At 43.0% G+C, this 20,524-nt stretch overlaps 2 protein-coding genes across 3 annotated transcripts in view; both read left to right on the top strand.

Moving 5' to 3' along the window:
- Positions 1–11,838, top strand: part of LOC143133425 (TRAF2 and NCK-interacting protein kinase-like) — a 101,990-nt gene extending 90,152 nt beyond the window's left edge. Inside the window, exons 21-29 of the mRNA XM_076293190.1 lie at positions 631–733; positions 1,234–1,404; positions 2,039–2,182; positions 2,875–3,009; positions 3,658–3,758; positions 4,104–4,253; positions 6,119–6,278; positions 7,604–7,743; positions 9,232–11,838. Coding sequence (XP_076149305.1) covers positions 631–733; positions 1,234–1,404; positions 2,039–2,182; positions 2,875–3,009; positions 3,658–3,758; positions 4,104–4,253; positions 6,119–6,278; positions 7,604–7,743; positions 9,232–9,315 — 1,188 coding nt within the window. The 3' untranslated portion in view covers positions 9,316–11,838. The remainder of the gene's footprint in view (positions 1–630; positions 734–1,233; positions 1,405–2,038; positions 2,183–2,874; positions 3,010–3,657; positions 3,759–4,103; positions 4,254–6,118; positions 6,279–7,603; positions 7,744–9,231) is intronic.
- Positions 11,839–12,428: 590 nt separating this feature from the next.
- Positions 12,429–19,354, top strand: slc2a2 (solute carrier family 2 member 2). 2 transcript variants are annotated; one of them, XM_076294298.1, is made up of 11 exons: positions 12,429–12,443; positions 13,576–13,668; positions 14,078–14,283; positions 14,582–14,706; positions 14,957–15,072; positions 15,361–15,523; positions 16,111–16,298; positions 16,508–16,612; positions 17,340–17,441; positions 17,781–17,984; positions 19,151–19,354. In XM_076294298.1, exons 1-11 carry the CDS (start codon positions 12,429–12,431, stop codon positions 19,352–19,354), a joined length of 1,521 nt encoding a protein of 506 aa, XP_076150413.1. The 2 variants fall into 2 exon arrangements, with proteins under 2 accessions (XP_076150413.1, XP_076150411.1); XM_076294296.1 differs by having other exon boundaries at positions 13,573–13,668.
- The last annotated feature ends 1,170 nt before the right edge of the window (positions 19,355–20,524 follow it).

Raw genomic sequence — 20,524 nt, 5'->3', positions numbered from 1 at the left:
ATCTATGTCCTGCTTTTGATGTACACTCTAAAATGCTTAGAAATGATAAATTAAGATTTCCTCGAAACTTGAGGGTGTGTTTGTGTATGGCATGCAATGCTGATGGGTTGAGTTGTTAGTATGTTGGCAAGGTATCTTCTCTCCTTTATGCATAAGCAGGGTGATTAGAAGTGATGAATCAAGATTTCCTCGAAACTTGAGGGTGTGGTTGTGTATGGCATGCAATGCTGATGGGTTGATTTGTCAGTATCTCCTTTATGCTTAAGCAGGCTTAAGAAGTGAAGCAAGATTAATAAGTGAAGATTTCCTCGGAACTTGGAAATGTGTATGTGAATGTTTGGGATGGGCTTGTGTGTAGATTGTAAAAAAAGCTAAAGAGCAGGTTAAAAGATAAAATGTACATAATTCCATGTGAAGGTGCAGACGTCTCAGGTGGTTAACCCCCAACGTGCCCAGGAGGCACAAGACACACAGCTAATGATCTGGGGTTGTCAGCTCACTGATACCGTGACCTCCTTGATTACTAACACTCCCTGCTGACACTGATTGAGCTCTGCAGAACCCCCTCAAGTGTGATGTTCTCCTCCTTTGCCTTCTCACTCTACTCTGCTTGTGTGCTCTTACCTGCAGTTTGCAAAGGGTGGCGGTTCTAAGTCCTCCTTCACGCCCTTTGTGGATCCGCGGGTCTACCCCACCTCTCCCTCCGATGACGACAGTGAGAACTCAGCCGCAGGTACAGAACTTCATCACCCATATCATCGTCGATCAATCCATTAATCAATCATTCAGTCAGCTTTTCGCGATACAAAGCATGGAAAAGCATACCAATTTAAGGCACAGAAATCAGGAAAACAGAAAGGCTTAAGAAAAAAATGTTGGCAGTATTTCACATGGAATCAGCAGTGTTTTCAGTGCAATAAATAATCAGCAGTAATTCACATGGGCATAAGCTTCCACTCAGTGGCATCTTCAGAACATCATGCAGCACTGAAGTGAGAATGTGTGTTGGGGAGTGAACCCTAAACAGTGCCAAACTGAAGACTGGGCTGGAGTGATTTGGTCTCACTGTGGGATGAATGTGATCAAATGAGCCTGGAGTCATGTGTCATGTCACATAATAATGTCATGTGAGGAATGTGGTGGCAATGATTACTCACTCTCTTCTCTTTCTTTTTTTTCTTTCTCTCCCTCTCTCTCTCTCTCTCTCTCTCTCTCTCTCTCTCTCTTTTGCAGCCCTGTTTGCGAACGAGCTGCTGAGGCAGGAGCAGGCCAAACTGAGCGAGGCCAGGAAGATCTCCGTGGTCAACGTCAATCCCACCAACATCCGCCCGCACAGTGACACACCGGAGATCCGCAAGTACAAGAAGCGCTTCAACTCTGAGATCCTGTGTGCCGCTCTGTGGGGTGAGCCTTCAGTCCGCCGCACGAGACCCCCCCCCCCCCCCCCACCTACACCCTCCTCCGTTTCTCCCTTTTATTATCTGTGATCTTTTGTTCTATTTCTCATTTCCCAAACAGCACGTTGTTTTATGTGATTTCTCAGCACAGTTTCTCTCTGAAATAGAAGCAAGCCCTTTACAGTGAGACTATAGTGTACGTATGGGAGATGTACTGTACATGAAATGAGATATCTGGTGTCTGTATGGATCATCTTGCCTATGAAAGCATATCGTTATTTGTGTGTGTGTGTGCGTGTGTGTGTGCGCATGTGTGTATGTGAGGAAGAAAGAGAGAGAGAGAGAGAGAGAGAGAGAGAGAGAGAGAGAGAGAGAGAGAGAGAGAGAGAGAGAGAGAGAGAGAGAGAGAGAGAGAGAGAGAGAGAGAGAGAGAGAGAGAGAGAGAGAGAGAGAGAGAGAGAGAGAGAGAGAGAGAGAGAGAGAGAGAGAGAGAGAGAGAGAGAGAGAGAGAGAGAGAGAGACATGCGCGCGCGTGTGTGTGCGCGTGTGTGTGTGTGTGTGTGTGCGCGCGCGCATTGTATGTATTGATGAGTGAACCTCTGAGGGCAATGTGAGATGCTGAATATCCTGTCGCTCCCCAGGGGTCAACCTGCTGGTGGGTACAGAGAATGGTCTGATGCTCCTGGACCGCAGTGGCCAGGGCAAGGTCTACAACCTGATCACACGCCGCCGCTTCCAGCAGATGGACGTGCTGGAGGGTCTCAACGTGCTGGTCACCATATCAGGTCTGTCTCCTCAAAACCATCGGTCAAGGCCTCTGCACTGCTGGCACTGACATGAGTGCGGCGCGCTCCACATTCCATTGTTCTCAATACAACTCCGCTCACCAGCATCGCACTTTGCCGTCACTGCCATGTACAGTAGAGGATGATTCAGTTCTGTTGTTTTTGGAGCCGCTCCATGAACTCCATTGTTTTTCCAGTGTTTGCCAGTTAAAAACGCCTGCGCTGGTGGTGCTGCGTGGCAAGTGACGGCACGCTGATGATGGAGTAATGAGTCACCTGAGGAGGGGCCAGTTAGGTGTGCTTCTGTAGAACAGGTGTGGATGTTATGACATGCAACACTTTATTATAGGGTTTATTATTTATATCATCTTCTTTCCTTTATGCTTAAGCAGGGTAATTAGAAGTGATGAATGTTTGGGATGGGCTTGTGTGTAGATTGTAAAAAAAAAGCTAAAGAGCAGGTTAAAAGATAAAACGCACATACGGTAATTCCATGTGAAGGTGCAGACGTCTCAGGTGGTTAACCCCCAACCTGTCAGCGTGGCAAGTGACCGCACACTCGTGTTCGTGTCGGCGCTGGTGTGCAGAGGCCTTCAGTCTGTCCGTCTGTCAGTCCCTCTTCCATCACCGCTGGCTCTTTGAAACACCTCCCCCATTGGTCTCATGCTCTTTAATCCTCATTTTGCACACAGGCAAGAAGAACAAGCTGCGTGTGTACTACCTGTCCTGGCTCAGGAACCGCATCCTGCACAACGACCCAGAGGTGGAGAAGAAGCAGGGCTGGATCACCGTGGGGGAACTGGAGGGCTGCGTGCACTATAAAGTTGGTACGTCCCACGTGCGCACAGAACCTCTGTACATGATGTTACACTAAAATGTTTTGCCCAGTTAATTGAATTAGCATCAATTTGTGTGGGTCAGTGTTAACACATTGCATTGCACATACTGTGCCAAATAAATGAGAGCCCAATATCATTAGGAAATAATCTGTCATATAACCTTGTGGTTTTGGTTCTAACATGTTTCTGATGAATTGGTCCTGTAAACGAGTGCTTCAGTGAGCTGGGCTGAGTGAGCTTGTTTAGTGCAAGCTTTGTTTGAGACTGGCCCCGGGACAGGTTTCAGGAAGCATTACAAGCCTGCTGTCACAGACTGGACTTTGTTTAGCCCTCTAATTGTTAGTCATTGGCAGGATTTAAGCAATGGAGGAACATTTTAGTCTGTCCCTCAGTTTGGTTAGTGAGTCAGTGATGTAAAGGTCAGAGTGCCTTGCTGTGTTGTGTTGTGCTGTGCTGTGCAGTGCGGTGTGCTGCTGTGCTGCTTTGTGTTGTGCTGTCGTGCCATATCTCAGTGATCCTGTGTGTCAGAGGGCAGGCACGTGACTGAGCTGGTTGAGGCAGTGTTGGGGGAGCGGAAGACAGCCCTTAATTGAAAGGGGCTTCTGATTTGATGATTTTCTTCTCCTGCCTCCCCAGTGAAATATGAGCGAATCAAATTCCTGGTGATTGCTCTGAAGAACTCCGTGGAGATTTACGCCTGGGCCCCCAAGCCCTACCATAAATTCATGGCTTTCAAGGTGACAACAGTCCTGTGACTTTTTCCCTTCTCCTCTCATATTCTGATTCACATAATCACACTGTTTTTCATTCATATTTTGATGTGACTATAAAATGGAAATTGCCGTAAAATGAACAAAAGCATGAATAAATCATCAGAGCAATATGGTGATGTCTGAGCGCCTGACATTACCATGCAAAGTTGCTTTTTATCGAGTTCGGGGGATGTAATAGCAGTTTAATACCTGAATCTTCAGCTTGAAAGCTCCATGCAAACATTTCTGTCTGCCTTTTGCCATTTGTCTTCTACCTTGTATCACTCATCCTTTCTTTCTGTCTTTCTCTCTCTCTCCCCTCTCTGCTAGTCTTTCACGGACCTTCCTCAGAGGCCGCAGCTCGTGGACCTGACGGTGGAGGAAGGTCAGAGGCTCAAGGTCATCTACGGTTCCAGCGTGGGCTTCCACGTCATTGACGTGGACTCTGGAAACCCCTACGACATCTATATCCCCTCCCATGTAAGCCATCCCAGAGCAGAACAGTACAGCACAGCAGCCTGTGCGACTGATGAGGAGCACAATACAGCACAGCAAAGCACAGCACAGCAGCCTGTGTGACTGATGAGGAGCACATTAGCACAGTACAGCACAGTACAGCACAGCAGCCTGTGTGACTGATGAGGAGCACATTAGCACAGTACATTACAGTACAGCACAGCAGCCTGTGTGACTGATAAGGAGCACATTAGCACAGTACAGCACAGCAGCCTGTGTGACTGATGAGGAGCACATTAGCACAGTACAGCACAGTACAGCACAGCAGCCTGTGTGACTGATGAGGAGCACATTAGCACCGTACAGCACAGTACAGCACAGCAGCCTGTGTGACTGATGAGGAGCGGCTGCTTTCTGCTGAGGCAGCCGGCTCCTACCCCAGTGCTGGCTGGCAGCCACATTGCCTTAGGCAGAAAACACACACAGTAGCAATTCAATACAATTCAACACAATTCAATTCTGTACTGATTGTCAACACATTTTTGCCTCACAACACATTTTTTCCTCAGTGCGGTTCTTCTAGACGAACAAAACAGAAACACTGACATAAAGCAGTAAGGGGTCCTTAGTCCTGCTCTGTAAAAGTGAGCAGTTTGGTGAACTGCCTTTTGTATTACGCATGTATGTACTGCAGTGGACTTGCCCAGTAGATCCCGAGAATAACAGGACAATTAAAAACAGTCACCAAATTCCCACATGTTCGCCAACGTTTACAGGGCGTAGCCTACATTTCAGCGTGGGATAGGATAGCGCATGATTTATTCAAGACCTAGCCATCATAATGCGAGAAATTCCTGCATACATTTACAGTGCTGTCTGATAACGTTAATCTAATAATGGAGCAGCGTGAATGCTGGACCGGACGAACCAACTTCTGACTTGAACCGAACGTAACCCCATGCAGACACACACACGCGCACAGCACCACTTTGCAGGTGCGCTCTCTCTCTCTCTCTCTCAACAGGACTTGTCACCGCTGAAGTCAAATTATGTTAGGTGCTTCTATATCAACTGCTAACTGACAGAAAATAAAAAACAAAAGTTTAGCGATCAGGAATTTGTTCTCCATTTGAAGAATGTAATCGATTGCGGATGTGCACAGACACGGAGTGCATTGTAGGCCTAGGCTTAGGTTACTTTCACTTTCTAGAGTACGCATTAATTATGTGAAAGATGCTTCATACCAAAACAGCGATCAAACATCAAATTTATCATGACGTATTGTCACAAACACTTACTCCAATTAGAAAATCAAAACCAAAATCATGTAAGTAAAGACTATGTTAAAGTGTTGTTATCTCATTGACGCCTGTATAAGGGGGTGGAGGATGTGATATTTTTTACCTGATACATTTGCCTAAATAAAAGGGCTTAAATTGGAAGTATTTTAGCTTTGATTTTCTTTTGACGCTTCAAGGTAGATCTTGCCTTTGTTCAGGGCGAGGTTAGGGATCTTGGGCTCAAAAAGGTTGGTGACCACTGATGTACTGTATGCATGTGATAATCTCCCATTGAACTAGTAGTGCTAGCAGTGCTGTGAAGGTGAGCAAAGCAAGGCTTAAGATGAATGACTGAGCTGACAAGACCCTCTGCAGTGTGTGTGTGTGTGTGTGTGTGTGTGTGTGTGTGTGTGTGTGTGTGTGTGTGTGTGTGTGTGTGTGTGTGTCAGCATGAGACTTCTCCCGTTTCTGATGGGGGTTGTACTGCCATCAGGTGGCCTACATGAAGCACTGCCAGAACCTGCTCACTGCCCAGCTAATGGCAACTCTTTCTTTCTGTCCTCCTCTCCCTCTCTTCCCTTTCCTCTGATTTCTCTATCCCTCTCTCAGATCCAGAGCACAGTGATGCCCCACGCCATCGTGGTGCTCCCCAAGACGGACGGCATGGAGATGCTGCTGTGCTACGAGGACGAGGGCGTCTACGTCAACACGTACGGCCGCATCACCAAGGACGTGGTGCTGCAGTGGGGAGAGATGCCCACCTCTGTCGGTGAGTGAGGACTCAGTCGCAGTCTACAACATGGACATAGTCACGTCCACAACAGCCACACACAGCCACAACAGGACAACATGGACGTAGTCGCGACCACAACAGCCACAACAGGACAACATGGACGTAGTCACGTCCACATCCACACACAGCCACAACAGGGACAAAAAGTGCCCACGGGGACTCCGGTTTGAATCGGTCCCAGCCCATCTCTCTGCCCCACTCAATTCCTGTCGATATTCACTGTCCTGTCTAAATAAAAAACTAAAAGCCCCAAAAATGATACCTAAAAAAAAGAACGCTGTTCCACTTTTCCCGCTTATGGTCCCCAAACAGGTCACAATGCGGGTCAGCAGAGGGTCATGCAGCACCTCTGGAGCTGACCTGGATATTGCTGCCAAGTTACATAAGAACTTCAACAGTAGCGATGCAATCTTGCTCTGTTTCCCTCTCTGTTTACACCATTGGAGTTAACAGATGTTTAAGTCAGATTCAGTTTGTGGGCAGAGATATGGTAGGATGATAAAGACCATAGTGTTTAGGCATCTCCCGTTCCTTCTGTCTTTGGTGTGTCCACTGTGCGTTCCCGCTTGGCTGTGCGAGGGAGTGTTCAAACACCTCGCCGATGGGAGGGACTCAAACGAGCGAGCCCAAACACATGGCAGCCAGAGGCCGTGTGGGACCAGATTACTGGGGGTTCAGTCTAAGTTTAATATCATTCCAACTCCAGCTCAACTCTCACTCTGTTGTGATGGATCTCTGTGAAGTGAATGTGTGTGTGCGCGCACCCGTGTGTGTGCGTGTCTGGGGGGAGAGAGAGACCTTGTATATTGATGTTAACTGCACACAGGAGAATTTAGATATGTTGTCTGGTTGAAACTAAGATGAATAATTAATTTAAGAATCAGATAGTTTCATTAGGATTATTAATTCATAAGGGCTTAGTACCCCAGCAGTAGCGCTAATTATCTGCCTTGTTAGCCATTAGCTGTGGCCTCTAGACTATGGATCAATGCTACAGTTGGATATCAACATCTGAACAAATCAGCTCACGTTTACAGTTGGAGTTTGTATTTCAGCGTTGAATATTAATGAGTATTACTATTACTATTACAAACGAGGTTTACTATTAATGAACTCATCAGCTGTCATAACACACCCTATCAGAAAAGCAGAGCAATTCTCTGTTATGGGTTCTCAGTGAAGAGGAGTCACTGATAAAAAATCAATCCAATCCAATAAATGGCTAAAAATACCTAAGCTGCACTGTGCTATAAATTGGTGATGCAGGACTTAGGCTGCTTGTGTTTTTTTTTTTTTTGCAGCTTACATCCACTCCAACCAGATCATGGGCTGGGGAGAGAAGGCCATCGAGATCCGCTCCGTGGAGACTGGCCACTTGGACGGGGTCTTCATGCACAAGCGAGCACAGCGTCTGAAGTTCCTCTGCGAGAGGAATGACAAGGTAGCTGCCGTCCTTGTTCTTGCTCTCTCATGCAGAACCAGACCAACTGTTATGGTCTGTTGGTTGCATGCAGACCAGACCATGAAGGCTTATCTGGCTGGCACTGTCAGACTATAATGTCAACTCCATTTTCACTGGAATTCTGAATTACTTTGATAATTATTAGGGGTGTAACGGACACAAAAATCACGGTACGGTGTACCTAAGTTTTGAAGTTAATTTTCGGTACGGTGAGCCTGTAGGTACTGCTAACCTAAATTTCATATTTATTATTTTAGATTAGATTAAACTTCTTTGTCATTGTGCAGAGTACAAGTACAGAGACAACGAAATGCAGTTTGCGTCTAACCACAAGTGCAAAAAAGTGCAATGTGATATACACAGTATAGGCAGGTGGTGCATAAACAGTATAAGATATATAGTACAGTGTACAAATAGTATACAGTTAAGGTGCAATGGTTTACAGTAATATAAATTAACTATAAATATGTGCATTAGCATATTAGCAGTAACCTTATAAGAGCAGAATAGATATGGATGCAGTATGAACAATATATGAACAACATGTACCGATATGTGCAGTGTAGTAGCAGTAACATAAGAGTACTAGAAATAATATAGATATATGCAGCAGTGTATTAACAGTAATATATTATAAGAAAAACAGAATAAATATGGATATTCAGTATGAACCATATAGACAGATATGTACAGTATGTACAGTTATGTGCAGTAAAGTAACAATACCATTGCAGTGTAGTAACAGTACCATTATAAGAGTAGTAAATGCAGGATGAATAGTACAAAGAACAGTAGAGTATGGCTATATATAAGTGTAATTACAGTATGTACATTTATAAATATAAATAGAACACTATGGGTGGGATGGGGTAGTGCAATTGTCCGGGGGGAGGGGGCTGTTGAGGGGCGCCTCCTAATTGTCCCTGTCAATATTGCCATGGTCGTGGACACCTCAACAGGCACAGGCGAGCTTCCTTTGAACCTGCTGGTTCAGGTGCGGAGAGACCTGTAACAACTCCCGGAGGGGAGTGGGGTGAACAGTCTTTAATGATGCTGCACGCTTTACTGCAGCAAGCATTGCTTTCCCTGGATGGCCTCAATGGAGGGGAGTGAGGAACCAGTGATGGGTTAGGCAGTTTTTACCACCCTCTGAAGTGCTTTACGGTCGGAGGCAGAGCAGTTACCATACCATACTGTGACACACACATTATGGAATTATGGAGGTTATTCATTCACCATCAGGTTTGGATTGACACTTATTGGTCAATCCTTTGGATGTACAGACCATAATGATACACCAGGCTTGGTAATAATACCTGCTGTGTGATGCTACTGAACTTGTTGTACACAAAAATGCATTTCAACCAACCCATAGAAGGGTTTTTTTTCCAGGTGCTTCCATTTCATGATCCCTGGAGCTTTGCAGTTTAGCTCCCTATTTAACCTCTGCTCTTTGACCCCCTCCAGGTGTTCTTTGCCTCAGTCCGCACGGGCGGCAGCAGTCAGGTGTTCTTCATGACGCTCAACAGGAACTCCATGATGAACTGGTGAAGCTGTGAACGTCCAGTCATGGTCCACAACACTGAGACAGGCAACCCCACTCACCAGGAGTCAAGATGGCGTCTGTGATTTATTTTTTTCTTTAGGTACATCTAACACTGGTTCAAAACAATAAAAATGAAAAAGAAAAAAAAAACTACAGTTTTAGAGACACTTAAAAGTGTAAGACTGTGATCTCAAGATATCCAGGATGGCCTCGTATCATGCGTTTAGATTAAGAAGCCATAGAAGTGGCTTTGGGGAACTGGAGCAGTGACTCCTGAGCTCCTGTTCCCCACATTTCCAGCAGGGGGAGCCAGAGGGGCTTGCTGCTGTGAAACCAGACTTTGGCCACGGAGCCTCCTCTGTGGTGCCTCTCCCCTTCTCTGTGTGCTGTTCCACCCACACACCTTACAACGGGACTCTACACCTGGGGACTCCGGGAGAAAGCGCAGTTTTCTGTCTTCTGCTGCTGCAGAGGGGCAGATAGGATCACAGCGAGCTGTACAGAAAATATGTCTGTGTGTGTGTGTGTGTGTGTGTGTGTGTATGTGTGTGTGTGTTGGATGGTCGGGGAGATGTGAAAAGATTTAAAAAAGAAAAAAAGCAACCTCAGACTGAGGGAAACTTCTAGACCTTTGATGTTTTCATCTACAGTCAAATCAGGTTGTTTTTATGTTTGTTTGTTTTTCGATTGTTATTCGCTCGCACACAGCTCCTGCGATACATTGTTGTAGGAAGGAGAGGAGTCCAGCAGGTGGTTGTGGTGAACATGAGCACAATCCCTACATTGTATTGAAGGCTGTGGTCTTTTTCGGTGCTGGTGCTCTTTCTGTGCCCATCCTTCTCTCAGCCTTCATATCACCACTGCTGTTTTGGGCTCAGGCCAGTCTCTGGAGTGGAACTCCTCCTCGGACGCTCCTCCTGACGCACCACCACGTGTCTGAGTCTGACCTCGTCACCTCCCAAGCCCCTGATTGTATCTCGGACAATCGTGTTTTAGTCGTCCACCCCTTCATAAATGCCAGTGTCTCCACAACTAATCCACCGATAGAAGCCTCAGATGTCAACATCGGCTGCCTCTTGTGCGCTGCTGAATCGTAACAACTAGTGTACACATTGGGACTGTAATTGACCTACCTCGTAATCATGTGTCTGGTTATTTCTTTTCAGTATCGCAGAGGCTGAGAAAGAGACCTTACATTACAGCTAATTTTCATTAATGCTTATACCATCATCCAGATGATCCTTTGTTATTCTGATTTGAGCAGGGAAAAAAATTGTATATTTTCTGTTACAGGTACCGTTTGAAATAATTTTGCATTCTCCGTGTCCTCACCAACTAAAATAGTCTAAAGAATTCCTTCTTATATATGTTTACTGAGGAAAAAAAACATTAACCTTGTTTTAACATTGTGAATGTGTCCTAAGATTATATGACAGTAACTGTGTTTTTACTTTTAAAATGTAAGTAGACAAATGTCAAGTCTGATTAAATAACAAAATGCAACAAGCAGAAATGTGTTGGTCTGCTTGTGGGGTTGAAACTACTGTAGCCATTCATCACTGTTTGATCAGAGAGCTTGTGGAAAATGGGCAGCTTAGCCAGACTATGTGAAGAAAGTGTCCTTGGGATGGAAGGGAGAGAGTGAGAGGTTCGCACTCAGGCCTTGACCACAGGCTCAGGTGTGCAAGCCCCACTTCCTGTAGTGTCGGTCAGATGGTCAGATCTGGTGTGTTCCACCTCCTCGATCCATCTTGTGGCTGTAGTAGTGTGTTCAACCGAACGAGAAGGAACCCTGAGTTGCAGAAATCCTACAACTGGATTTTGTTCTTTTCTACTGTTTAGGAGGGAGGTGCCACCTTTTCTTCCTTTTTTTGACGTCTCTGGAATATTTCATAGATATTTCACACCATCAAGTGAGCGCTTGTTGAAGCGAGCGGTGCAAGTTTTCCTTCTGATACATTCATAATGCATCTATCCCATCTGTTTATTGTTTTCACATACACTTAAATTGTCTTTGTCCCCTGTGTGCAATCACAAGCCCTGAAAACATCTGCCATTGCACATCTCTTTGGGTCATCTTTCATTTTTGCACACTGTACATATTTGTATTTCAGACATTCATTTAAATGGACAAAGAGAAAAGTTATGCAGAGACATGAGTGATTGCACTCCTGATAAAGAGTTCTAGCAATAATGATGTCCTGCTGTGTGTGTGTGTGTGTGTGTGTGAGAGAGAGATGAGTGATGAGTGAGTTAATGTTTGGGAGAAACACTGTGCTAGCCTGTGCTTGAGAGTTTTTAAAGAGACTCTGACTCTCACGTCACTATGCTTTGTCACGTTTTACTTTCAGCTCTGGTGGCATTGACACTTTAATCACTTCAAACATTGGTTGGGTAGTGTTTTACTTTTTGACATTTTCCCCAAGGAGATTGTCATGTTTTCCACCCACATGAGGCATAAATGGTTGTCTAGCATTTTGTTGGTTAGGTTTTTTTATTTTAAAGAATAAAGATAAGATCAATAAGTATTACTTTGTCCTGTCCTCTTGTGTGAGATGAAAAACAGACACAGCAGCTTTTGCATGTGTGTGTCGTGTGTGTGTGTGTGTTTTGCAGGCCTTGTCTCATCACTCGTGTTAATTGACCCTCAGACTTTGCCCGCACCCCCTTGTGGCTGTGTATCATTAACCTTGTTATTTCAGCATGTTTGCCTCCACCTGCAAATTTCAGATAGATTTTGAAAACCACAACAGAGTTATATACAATACCATAATAACCAAATACCAATGCTATACCAATATCATAAGCACCCAGCATATTCTGTATATTCAATATCCTCCCACGCTCACTTGTAATTGCTATTATCTTTCCTGCAAAATTATGTTAATGCCAAGATTGGTTGCGGACTGATTTGCCAATCATAGTAAATTTGTAATATCCAGTGATGAGTGCAACACTAGCACTGTAAACTAGCATGTGAATGTTGGGGGTTGGACATGAGGTGGGGGGGACACAGTCCCTTCTGTTGGGAGTGTGACCACCGCATGAACTCACACGATTGATTATTTACCTGGAAAAGCAGCATGTAGTCCTGCTCGGACAGGGAGCTATACCCATAATGGATTCTGGCAAGGTAAAGTGCTCACGGAATATCCCTATTTTGACTTTCAGAAACACCTGACTTTGAAGTTGGTTCAATAATTATTAATAATTTAAACAATCAATTCAAAGTACATTCTTTTATTTTAATATATATTGTTTCTAAATATCTATATCAAGACTTGAAACCTTTGTCAAAATTATTTTGGTGTCCAGACAAATATAATTAGGATTTTAGAGATATTTATTGTTGATAATATACTCAATATTTCAATTGCCAAAAACATCAAACAAAGCAAAAAAATAAGTCTAAGAATATTTGAGAGTGTGATATGCCCATTTGCAGTGCTCAGAAGTAATATAATTATAGAGTATTTATTGTATTGTATTTTCTGTCTTTTTGTCTTGGAAGAGCTATGTAACAGTTCTATGTGTTGGTCTATGATCATTTTGTATTGCATAAATGAGCATGTGCATAGGCTATACAGAACATATGTAATTTACATAGGAAGTCAGAAATTAGACAGTATGCAATAATACATTGAGCTGTGTTCTGTTTTTTAGTTAAAATATATGAGTTTGGTTCCAAAACGCTATAAATCCATTTTTGATAACATTATGAGTCATGTTATTTAATTGTGTAAATAAAATTGCGGTTCTGTTGTTTTGATTAAGTAAAGATAAATAAAAAAAACATTTCCACTGAAAGTACTTGGAAAACAAAATGTAAAACAATTGTTTATGAAAATTCATTAAAATGGAGGATATAGCGTTTTCGAACCAAACTCTATATATTAACTTGGCTTCATGGCCTTTTACCAGTGTTTTATAAATAGATAAGTCACATTTTGTTTTGTGGGGGGGGTCGTTTTTAGGCTACTATTAAAAATATAAAAGAGTGTTTTGGAGAAGGCTCCTATAAATCAAAAGGACATTTTAATTTCTATTGAGAACAATGGCATATACATTTGACTGTGCTTAACATGATGCACTCTTGAATTCAGGTTTTACTTTGCTATTCCTCAAACGTGGCATAATAACCCCAGCCTCTCGCCCCTTTGTCTCGTATTTACTGTATATAGCCTTATGCAGTCTCTCGACCGTGTGTGTGTGTGTGTGCCTGTGCATAACCACTCTGCATTGCTGCTGGACTCCCTCTGCAGCAGCTCACAGGGACTCTGGTCCTGGCCGTGTTCACTGCGGTGCTGGGATCACTGCAGTATGGCTACAGCCTGGGGGTCATCAACGCTCCTCAGAAGGTGAACCGAGATGAACTCCTTAAATACATGATATCTGAACTGTTACACCAGCCTTGCATCCGGACCTTTCAACTTTTATGCAATATGCAATCAGTATTTATATGGGCCTCCCATCCTCAGGCCAGAGAATGGACACAGGTTACACTTTGCCTCAAATAGATAAACTGTTGATAATACAGTCGTTATGACGCACTGTACAGTAGTTACGCAAAATAAAACTGGCATCAGATGATTACGTTTACTCATCAGATAAATTAGAAAGGGAATGTTCCTTTGTTATCTATCATGTAAAATGCTAAATTAAAATTCTTAATGTATTGACGAAGTACATTATTGTCCAAAGCATAGGTTTGATGTGGATATGGGTTGTGAATGTACCCAGAGTGTGGTGTTCTCTGTGTGTTGGCAGGTGATCGAGAGGCACTATGGCCGCTCCCTTGGCGTGGTGCCTGATGATGACTTGGCCAGTTACCGCATAGTGCTTGGCAACACCACCGAGCCAGAGGAGGTCCACCCCTCCGTGGTCATGTACTGGTCTTTATCGGTGGCCATTTTCTCTGTTGGTGGAATATTCTCCTCCTTCTTGGTTGGCTTTGTGGCCGACTTCCGAGGAAGGTGAGCACTGGTTATTAGTGGGAAATCCATCCCAGAACTAGAATCTGAAATTGTTGGTTTGTTTTTTCTAGTCCATCTTTGTGAATGTTACATGTCATATCACGTGAATATTTTCATCTGCTGGGATGTGTTAGCACTCAAACCTAGAGTGGAATAATGAGGCTGAAATAAATTAATAATAATTTAAAAAACACACTGCCATGCATAATCACCCCAGCAGTGAGATGAATGGTGGGGCGAGACACACCCTCACCATTTTTTCAGGATGCTAACGCCTCCTCCGTTCCCTGCCCACCAGGATTAAAGGCATGCTAGTTGTGAACGTCCTGGCTATTGCTGCAGGCCTTCTGATGGGCCTGGCTAAAATGGGGAAAGCCCACATCATGGTCCTCTCAGGCCGTGCCGTCATGGGCTTCTACTGCGGTAAGAAGTTATGCAAAGTACATTTTGGGGTTTTTCCACACTAGGATGTCCTAAAGATACTACTCTATAGGCCCATTATCTACCACATATTTTTGAGCCTGTGCCCTAAAATTGATAGTCACATAGAAAACACATAGGTTGAGTGTTAGAGCTATTTTTATTTTGACCGCATAAAGTAATTGCATCTTACTTATCAGGTCCATTGATTGCATAAAGTAACTAAGTTATTGATGATTCTTTAACCGCTCAGGTCTCTCATCTGGACTGGTCCCCATGTATGTTGGAGAGATTTCTCCTGTAGCATACCGAGGTGCTTTAGGAACACTTCACCAACTGGCCATAGTAACAGGCATTCTCCTCAGTCAGGTGGGAATTGGAATGAAAAGATTTTCAAACAGCTGTATCACATCCAACAATCCATCAACTATTTACCCAGTACATAAATGCTTTTTTGGCTATCTGCTTGCCAACTTAACAATATTATGATTGTGTTGGACTGTTTCTAAAGTAACACAAATTCTACTAACCTGATCAAAAGAATAATTTATCACAGCATATTTTAATTAATGTGACACTAACTGAAATGTTACCCCACTGGTGGAGTGTTAGTTAATCCAGATTAATTCATCTAAGTATTCTCTGCTTGGTCCATAGGTCATTGGCCTGGACTTCCTGCTGGGTAATGATGACTACTGGCCCCTGCTGCTTGGCCTGTCTGGTGCCCCAGCCATCCTGCAGACATTACTGCTCCCTCTGTGTCCAGAGAGTCCACGCTACCTCTATATCAAACAGGGCAAGGAGCAGGAGGCCTGCAAATGTATGCAGCCATGCATATATTATACTACATATATCCATAACTCTGAAGGCATTTCAAACAGAAGGATACAGCTCTAGTATCAACACAATGTATTTATTTTCCCTTAGAATAATGGCTCCAAACTAATTTGTATGCTACACTGATTTACAATATGGATAATGGAACGATGTATGCTCAGAACCCTGGTATTGCACTATGTAACGTTGTTGTCAGGGGTGGGAGCATGGCCCTTTACACTACTTCCTTAGGGGCAAAAGGTTACATATTTGGATTGGAGATATTTGGGGTCTATTTTACATTACATTACATTTACATTACATTACATTTTGCTGACGCATTTTTAACCAAAGCGACTAACGACATGGTAAACAGTTTAAGTTTTAAAGCAATTCTCAACAATTTTAGGACAATTTAAAAACGCTAGAGTACAGTAAGAATAAGTGCATCAGTGAGTCTTTGAAGTACAAAGGCTTGTGATGACAAAGTAGTAGACCTGTAAAACTTGTGGATCATAATCAGATGTATTGCAGTGGCACACTAGTTGATTCTGGCCCCTTAGTGATCGGCTGATGCTTTGTATGCCATAGCACTGAAGAGGTTCAAGGGTGAGTACGACACCTCCAAAGACATAGCGGAGATGAAGGCAGAGAAGGATGAGTTGATGAAGGAGAGACCGATGACCATTCTGGGCCTGCTGCGCTCCTCTGCGTACCGCCAGCAGCTCTTTGTGGCCCTGATGATGCATCTGTCCCAGCAGTTCTCTGGAATCAACGCCGTAAGAAATCAGTCTCTTTATACAGGCACAATTTTGTTTTACAGTGCCTATCATTTTGATTGTCTTTTTTATGGCCTCCATTTTCTCTCATTCAACAATAATGTTTGTGTTGCCTTTCCCTCTTTTGGTTGGTGTGCCTCACCCTCTCTATCATATCTATCCACCTGTCTGTCTTTGTACTTGTCTGTCTGTCTGTCTGTCTACTTCAGATCTTTTATTACTCCACAGCAATCTTTTACAAAGCAGGAGTCACACAGCCTGTGTATGCTACAATTGGTGTTGGAGTCATAAACCTAGTCTTCACTATGGTCTCGGTAAGCAAGCCTCTAGTCAAACATGGAGCATAATACATGCATGCCCTCATCTCTAGGTTACACAGAAGTTTGTTCTCTCAGTTCCCATCCCCCCCCCCACGTCCACCACACACACACACACACTCACACACACACACACACACACACACACTCTCTTTCCATAATCTGAGTTACAAAGTGCTGCATCTGCCACCCAATGCAGCATAGGTTTTGACCTGTTATGTATGCATAGTCTCAGCACTGTAGGGTGTTGATTGCTGATTGTTTATATCTCAGCCACTTGAGGGGTGAGAATAAAATATGTGAGGGTTTTGTAACCCACTGCAGACTCGCCCTATGCTTAGTCTCAAAAAGTGTGCAGTGTTGTCTAGCGGCCCATGGAGTGTTGCCAGGTTTTATCAGGAAACTGAGGCCCATTTATCTCCCTGTTCAAGGACAAACTAAACTGACAAAAGTACACAAACCTGACTAGCGAGAGAGCTGCAGCTACCACTGATCTTAACAGGATTAAACTAATCCAAATGTCAAGGTGAAGTATGAATCACATAAGATGGTTGTGAAATTGTATAATAACAATTGTGTGTGTGTGTGTGTGTGTGTGTGTGTGTGTGTGTGTGTGTGTGTGTGTGTGTGTGTGTGTGTGTGTGTGTGTGTGTGTGTGTGTGTGTGTGTGTGTGTGTGTGTGTGTGTGTGTGTGTGTGTGCCTGTACATCTTTGGTCTGTGTAGGTGGCTATGGTGGACAGGGCTGGTAGACGGACACTAACATTGATTGGATTGGCAGGAATGTGTTTGTGTGCCATAGCCATGACAGTGGGCCTAGTTTACTTGGTAAGTATATTGTGAACAATACATTTCAATATGATGTTAACTCTCACATGCAGTGTCTTGATAAGGTAGTCCAAGCCTAACACAGATGGTCATGGAATTTGATTTAAGATTTCACCAATTTTACTGGAATTAGCACTGTTAAAGTTTAATTTCACTGTTGGCTATGGCCCTTGGAAATCTAAAGTGAACAAATCATTCCCAGACCAACTCTCTTTTGAGAATCAGGCTAGTAGGCGATAGACTAAAGTGTAATAAAATTGATTGCAGTTATCTGACTTTCATTATCTGATACACTGACTGAATACAGTGTTTGATATCTCCATCCACCTGTCTTCACAGCACACTTATTCTTGGATGAGCATCGTGAGCATGGCAGCCATATTCCTTTTTGTCAGCTTCTTTGAGATAGGGCCTGGACCTATCCCATGGTTCATAGTGGCTGAGCTCTTCAGCCAGGGTCCCCGTCCAGCTGCTATTGCACTGGCTGGCTGCTGCAACTGGACAAGCAACTTCATCGTGGGCATGTTTTTCCCCTATGTAGAGGTAATATTGAAGATGCAGATACTGTACGTTCATGTCTGACACAGACATATATTTGCAAAATGGCCCTTGTCAACTTCCACTATTTTTAGAGGTAAGAATCTGTTATGTTTGTGTCTGAAGACACAGACAGGTGCTATGGCTCTTGTCAACGTGTACTGTTTGTAGAGGTGAGAGTTGGAAATAAGACATCCTGAAGACATAGACATGTGGAATGACTCTAGTGGACTTAGTGGTCTCTGTAGTGTCTCACTGCCAGAGGCGGACAGTGTACACAGCTTCATTACTTGAGTAAAAGTACAGATACCCTTTGCTAAATTTTACTCAAGTACATGTACAAGTAAAAGTACAACAGTCAGATGTCTACTTAAGTAAAAGTACTGAAGTACTTGTTTTTAAAAGTACTTGAGTATCAAGAGTACAAGTGTAGCCTACATTTTTGCATTACTACTGCCACAGTGCTTACAATTATGTACAGAAACGTCCTACATGGAGTTATAAAAAAAGTTAATGTTAATACCTTGGAGAATGTAAAAGGAATTGGAAGTAAAATCAAGTCATTTTCATCTTTTTACCATGTTGCTAGGGATGGGCAGTATTTCTAATATATGTATTTAAAATACAAAATACTATTTTGTAATTGAAACACTTGAAGCGAAAATTATTATAAACTTTTTTATCATTAAAATTGAAATAGTCTGGTGAGGTGGGGCCACAGGTTGGCACATTCCCGGGATGGACCTGCTGCGTTTTCATCCATTATTTCGTCCATGGTTTCGTCTCTTATCTAAATCTGACCATGGAGTTGACTTTGGCGGAAAGCTGAAGGTGATTGCTGATAGGCTGTCCCAATCAGTGGCGCCTGCACAATCCAATCACGTTTGATTGAAACAACAAATTGAGGGTTTCCAAGATTTTTCTTTTTTTCTTTTTTTTTAGAAGTAGTAACGGGTACTCACAGTTATGGATAGAAATGTAGTGGAGTAAAGAGTACAATATTTGCCTCTCAAATGTACTTGAGTAAAGTCATGAGTACTCCCCAAAAATGATACTCGAGTAAAGTACAGATCCCTCAAAATTCTACTCAAGTACTAACTGTACTCAAGTAAATGTACTCCGTTGCTGTCTGGCTCTGCTCACTGCCATACCATTTGACTTTGCCGTTTTAGGTTCTGCTTGGGAATTATGTGTTCATCCTGTTTGCTGGGTTTCTTTCCATCTTCACACTCTTCACATACTTCCGTGTCCCTGAGACCAAGGGCAAGACCTTTGAGGAGATTGCTGCCGTGTTTCAGGGGAAGCGGAAAGGCTCACCAGCAGGAGCCAGTGTAACGACGGAACTAGAGCAGCTCAAATCTTCTGCAGAGGCCTGAGGATGGAAACAGTGAATCCTCTTGCATATTGAGAATGCAGGCTGTTACTGTAACTTTAAATAAGCTTGGTGGAATTTTTGGCTGCTACCATTGGCATAAATATAAATGTTATGCATCTACATAACAACACTATAATGCATTTCTACAGCTAAATGTGAGTGAGATGAAAGCAAAACCTAATAATGGTCTGGAGAGAGACTAAAGACCTCTATATATTTTAAATTTATGTTAATATTTTTATTTCAATATTTAGCTCAACATGTTTGCTTTATCATTTTAAAGGCGCAGTCAATGATCACTCATGATCCGCTAGTTGCCCATTCTGAAAGTACACTGTAAAAAACCTGGTCTCTGTAGGCAGCCCAGCCTTCTAAAACTGGAAACGAAGTGGGGGCAGCCTGTCCCCCAAACAAAACGAAACCCTGTGCAGTTTCTCTGGGAATACTATAGGGAGGGGTGAGCTACCTTTCTGGTGTGTTTTGTTTGGTCCTTGGTTAACATAAACAAATGCAACTTCCTGCAGAATTGCTGTCTGTACCTTTAAGTGTGCTGTTTTTAATATTGTGGGATGCCCCTGACTGATGTTTTCATATGTAACTGTAATGATTGATGTCAATCATGTGGATTTCTGTCAAAGCTTAAATGTACATGTTGCAATGTAGGCAATATAAGTTGGTGTGACTGTGTATTTATACAAGGCATTTCAGAGCAAGCAGACAATTTCACTAATGTTTACAGGAAGAGAGGTGATTTACATGTATGCCATACACTTGTATTGCTATTTCATTATTTTGTTATTTTTGAGATCAGTTGGCCTATTAAAACCAGCATTTTCTATCCAAAAGTTAAGTAAGTTTGCGACAGCATCAGTACCATCTTGTTAATATAACTGGAAGGAAATTGCATGATTGCCAATGCAGTATTCAAAGATCCTGTTATGGGAATGGAAAATGCTAATAATGATGGGCTGAATCTTCAATAATTCTTACACACATAGCCTAGCTTGTCATGTGAGGTTTCTGAGAATATTCATTTGATATCCCAAATGTTTTCAAGACAGGTTAATTGTGAAAGCAAAGATGTCAAATGTGGTAGCACTGAATTAACATTCAAAATTAATGAAGGGTAAATCGTTAAAATGATTTATGAATGAAACTCTGAGTTTACGTA

This window comes from Alosa pseudoharengus, unplaced genomic scaffold (genome assembly GCF_046254945.1).
Source record: "Alosa pseudoharengus isolate Yale_2024_CS ecotype anadromous, Long Island Sound unplaced genomic scaffold, YU_APseudo_1.1 YU_APseudo_1.1_scf_2, whole genome shotgun sequence".
NCBI lineage: Eukaryota > Metazoa > Chordata > Actinopteri > Clupeiformes > Clupeidae > Alosa > Alosa pseudoharengus.
This window is presented reverse-complemented; position numbering and strand designations above follow the sequence as displayed.

Bases quoted from the DNA above. Each gene is read 5' to 3' on its own strand.
- slc2a2 (XM_076294296.1), top strand. The intron at 14,284-14,581 runs GTGAGCACTGGT...CCTGCCCACCAG, and splicing joins GTGGCCGACTTCCGAGGAAG to GATTAAAGGCATGCTAGTTG. The intron at 16,613-17,339 runs GTAAGCAAGCCT...TGGTCTGTGTAG, and splicing joins TAGTCTTCACTATGGTCTCG to GTGGCTATGGTGGACAGGGC.